This window comes from Macrobrachium rosenbergii, chromosome 9 (genome assembly GCF_040412425.1).
Source record: "Macrobrachium rosenbergii isolate ZJJX-2024 chromosome 9, ASM4041242v1, whole genome shotgun sequence".
In the NCBI taxonomy this organism is placed as follows: domain Eukaryota; kingdom Metazoa; phylum Arthropoda; class Malacostraca; order Decapoda; family Palaemonidae; genus Macrobrachium; species Macrobrachium rosenbergii.
In genome coordinates, this window is record NC_089749.1 from 24568027 (window position 1) to 24573004 (window position 4978).

General features: G+C 34.8%; 1 protein-coding gene across 1 annotated transcript; it reads right to left on the bottom strand.

Moving 5' to 3' along the window:
• Positions 1–1244: 1244 nt before the first annotated feature.
• LOC136841917 (uncharacterized) lies at positions 1245–2552 on the bottom strand. Its single transcript, XM_067109337.1, has one exon. The coding sequence runs from the start codon at positions 2550–2552 to the stop codon at positions 1245–1247; it is 1308 nt and encodes a 435-aa protein (XP_066965438.1).
• Between the last annotated feature and the right edge of the window lie 2426 nt (positions 2553–4978).

Here is a 4978-nt window from a genome sequence, read left to right on the forward strand (position 1 = left end):
TTTGTAAGTAAATAAAAACAATTAATTGGTTCAATAAATAATAGCAACAATTAAAATTCATAATTTTATTAGTCTTTACAATTTATAAAAAGTTTTAAAAGTTTTAGTAAGAAAAAAATAAAGTTAAAATGTAGGATTGCCAATATATGGTGGCCACTGTATTAGTATGAGATATTTTGCGCAACACTTCTTATTAAACATCCTCCTACACTTCCAGTTTCGTCATATTTGATACAATATCAGGTAACCGTTGTGCGCACTCACAGTATTTTTCTGCCCCCAGCTCCACTCACACCTCCCACAAATTGTTCGATTTGCAACTCGTGTAAACTTTGTTCCTGCTTTAAGCCATCTATAAACTTTCAAATCGAGTTCTTCGTAGCCGTTCAGTACGACTGATCTCCCCTGGGAGTCATAAACCAAAAGACACAAAACCCTTTAAAAGTTAATCTCCTCTTTAAGCCTCAGATAGCCTACCTCAGTGCTGGCGAGGAGAAGGATTTATTTTTGTCTGTTCCTTCGTCCTTTGTTTAACTCCATGTTTGATAGAAGTTCGTTACTATACCACTCGAATATTGAAATCACTGTGTTTTCTCTTTCTCTCTCTCTCTCTCTCTCTCTCTCTCTCTCTCTATATATATATATATATATATATATATATATATATATATATATATATATAGAGAGAGAGAGAGAGAGAGAGAGAGAGAGAGAGAGAGAGAGAGAGAGAGAGAGAGAGAGAGAGAGAGAGTGAGTTATTCCATTTTGGTAAACAAGTGAAGTATGAATTTAGACTTCTTTTTTTCCAAAATGAGACATATTATAAGAAAAAAAGATATCTGATCTTTTTTTTGTTATCATGATTAATGTTGTAATTTCTCTAAAGGTATAATTTTAGGTATATATTAAAGGTATAATTTTAGGTTGAAAATTTAAAAGAATATTTACGTAGGTTATCAACTCAATATATAATAATAATAATAATAATAATAATAATAATAATAATAATAATAATAATAATAATAATAATAATAATAATAATATAAAAATAATAATAATAATAATAATAATAATAATAATAATAATAATAATAATAATAATAATGGTTTCAGTTAAAATCTAGAGAAAGATTTAGTTTTATTCGTCAGTTAAATTATAAACAACACATTCATATACTGTAGCTTATGACATTAAATTGTATATACATATACACTCAAAGATACAAAGATAGCCTATGTTTTTAATTACAATGACTCCTCGTCGGAAGAGTCGGAAGATTCAAGGGTTGTTATAAATGAATCAACAAACTTATCAATATACACATCGTTTTTTGCATCCTCTGCCTGCAAACGCTCTGCGTGGTTCACGGCGTTCGCCCAGTTTTCTGTTGTTACCGAGGCCATCGCCTCATTTACAAGCAACTTCAAATCTGCCATTTTGAAATTGTTTCTTTTTGATATATAGTTTTTCACCTGGCCCCAAATAAGTTCGATGGGGTTGTAGTGGCAATGGTATGGAGTAAGACGAATAACTTTGTGTCCATTTTCTTCTGCTATTTTATCTATCACATATATGTTTCCTATATTGCGGGAATACTGTTGCACCATTTCCAACAGGTGACATTTTAACATATTATCCTTAGGTTCAAGCCCTTTCTTCACAAGCCATTCTTTTATTGTTGCCTTGTTGCTCGATGTCGTTGGTGGATTTTCTACCCTTCTTGAATGATATGGAGCATTGTCCATTACGATAACGGAAGAAGAGGGTATGTTTGGGAGCAGTTGGTTACTGAACCACTCCTCAAATACAACGTGATTCATCTGATGATGATAATCGCCGTCATTTTTCGCACTGAACACAAGTTGTGCATCGGGAACAAATCCTTCTTTGGACCCAGCATGCAAAATAATGAGGCGGCTTCCTTTCCCGGTCGGCACTTTCATTCCTGTTGCACGCTCGCTTTTGCTATTAATCCTGCACTTTCCAACACTGTAATTTTGATTTACCCACGTCTCGTCCAAGTATATTACAGTTTGAACTCTTTCTCTAACTCGATGCATTTTCTCTAAAAATCTCGCCCTTGTGCACTGAACATCATGGCGTTCCATTAAAAATCTTCTTACATTAACTTTTGCATACCGAAAACCAATTTCTCTCATAATTTTTCTTAGTGATTCACGGGAACCTTTGAATCCAATGTTCTCCTTCATCTCATGCAGTACTTTCTCAATAGTTGGGAGTTCTTTTCTTTCATAGGATTGAAGAATTTTTCGTCGCAAAACAACTTTGTCAAAGTCATCCAATCCAGTCACAGTTTTGGACCTTTTTCTTTTTTTCTCCTCGAAAACTGGTTTCCTAAACACTTCCATAGTGTCTCGAGCTTCCCTGCAGACACGTTCAACCGTAGATATGCTGACGTTAGTTGCATCAGCTGTACGAATACTTGCTTTAGAAACATCAACCAAAGGACCTCCATTCTCTTTTTCCGCCGAAAAATACTTGAAAACGCTGTAGATCCTCTCTCGATCCCTGGGGGTATTTTGACCGTCCATTGTGCTTGCTGACAAAAGGGCTACTGTTCCTTAATGAGGGTATCGACCTTTTAAATACCCCGATCTGACCTCAGGTACGGAAATAGAGATGTGGCAACGTTATGCCACGTTTCCATTTCCTACGATTCAAGAACGATTTAATATTATAATCAATAAAGATAGTATAAATTAGTCCATCAGTGACTAATCTTAAAGTATTTTTATCCATTTTATTATTAAAAAAGTTTACTGTTTCTCATTGCATCTTCCATTGGACACACCGATTTGGCAAGGCATGTTTCTGACCGCGACCACACCACAACCTTCAAGTAGAGCTTGTAGCACTGTAGTTGATGTTAGAATCTGTTGTGCCACCTCTCAACAGCATTGTTTGTTTTCGGCATTCCTTCTTTGACGTCATCGAAACAGTTCCACGTTTCATGTTTAGATATGGGAGTACAGTACTTCTACGGTTGTGTCTATACGGCCGGCCAATACCCGTATCTTCAAAGTAATCCACTACTTGACGTTCATCTGGAAAAATGTCATTTTCAGTTAAAGATTCAACTGTTGCCACAACATTGGGTATCGATATAAATGCCAATGCAGGTAAGAGACGAGCTTTAAGAGCAAATTCGGCCACTTCCTTGAATTTTTCTATAAAGGCTTTGACAAAAATAAAAAAAAAACACCCGCGACATTTAGACACTGGAAATTCTTGTTCCATGGCCAGTTCAAAATCAATCATTATCGTCAGTGGCTGGAATATAGGGATTTTTTCCTTTAAAGCCATCAGGAACCTCCTATAGGTTTATTCAGTTTTGTTAGGTAACGGTGCATATACAAGGGGTATAATATTACCTGATTTCACACCATGTATTGTATACAATTGAGCAAAAATCGAGGGCACAGTTTTAATGTTCCATCAGCATACCAGATAGCGAGATTCTTTTGGGTTGCAAAAATTAATATACGACCATTTGTGGGACCAGAGTCATAAATAAGGAATAAATCTCATTTGCTGGTTTTTGTAAACTCTTCAGAAACATCAAGATCGAGGTAACTATTAGGCAAAGCATGTCCAACATTTTTCCTTGAGAGTGTATTGCGTATGGTTCTTTTCATACTTTCTACTGAAGGGAGCTTCACAGCTGCAGCACCACTTACTTCTATTGAGGTTATATTGCTGTGTCTCGACTATTCATCGCATGTTCTTTAACTTCCTCCATTGCTTAGCAGCTTCAATTCCACCAGCGTCTCCTACATGGTTGTGATTCCCACTTTGTTTCGTGATACTGTCATCAGTACAACATTTTCTTTCTTTTGGACGTTTCACATTTCAAATACATCCCAACGTTCACTGCTTTGTCCTTAATATATAGGTAACCATCCAAACACAATTTCATCTTTCCTTTTTCGCTCTCCATATAAAACTTAAATCCATCTTCAGGGTTCGAGGTTTCCAGAATTAATGATATAAAAAACAAAATAAAAATAGGAAAATTTAAATAAAAAAGTCATTAACAGTTAAAGTAATGGTATTTAGCAGTGGTGTTTAACAGTTAAATATTTATTATTGATCGTTCAAAGAAGAAATATCGGCTTCCGAGTAGTTTAAAGAGTGAATATCGGCTTTCGAGCAATCTGTCTTTCGATCAACTGATAGTTCGAGAAATAAATTTTCGAGCAATTGATTTCGAGAAATTTACTTGGATTCATACATATATAAATATGTGTGTGTTTATACGTATGTACATATATATATATATATATATATATATATATATATATATATATATATATATATATATATATATATATACACTGTATATATAAATCATGAGTTGACATGTGATGAGAATAAAATATCTGTATGGCCACCAAAGGAAGAAATTGAAAACTTGATTGGACCTAGTACTTTAACATAGTCAGACTCACAGTGACAATGTCAATTAGACGAAAGTGCTAGTCCCAATCAATATTTTTTTTCTTTCGTGCTCTGTATATAAGTATAGTGTGTGAGTGTGTGTATGTGTGTGAGTTTGTGTAAGTTTAGAAGGAAGAAGGGAACTATTCTAACGTGAATTAAAAGAGGAACGTTGAGTCATGGAGTCTCATGTACATCTGTGATGGTTGAATATTGAATGAACCTGTCAGATTAATTGGAACATGTTGAAAAGTAGGTAATACTGAAAGGATGAGAGATATCTTTAAAAAGAACGTGGGAAATAATCCATTTGTAAGATTGACGTCACAACTGCCATGGTTACTGACTCCTGAAATTCGTAAAAGCACATTAATGTAATTGCGTTCTCACATTAAAACTCTCCAAGTAATTGCGACAGTCGCTATCATCATGATTGCTGCTGTTGACAAAATATATTATTTTGAGGTGATTCTCTCTCTCTCTCTCTCTCTCTCTCTCTCTCTCTCTCTCCATGCTCTCC

What these genes read in the sequence shown, in the direction of transcription:
- LOC136841917 (XM_067109337.1), bottom strand. Translation starts at nt 2,552, where the DNA reads ATGGACGGTCAAAATACCCCCAGGGATCGAGAGAGGATCTACAGCGTT.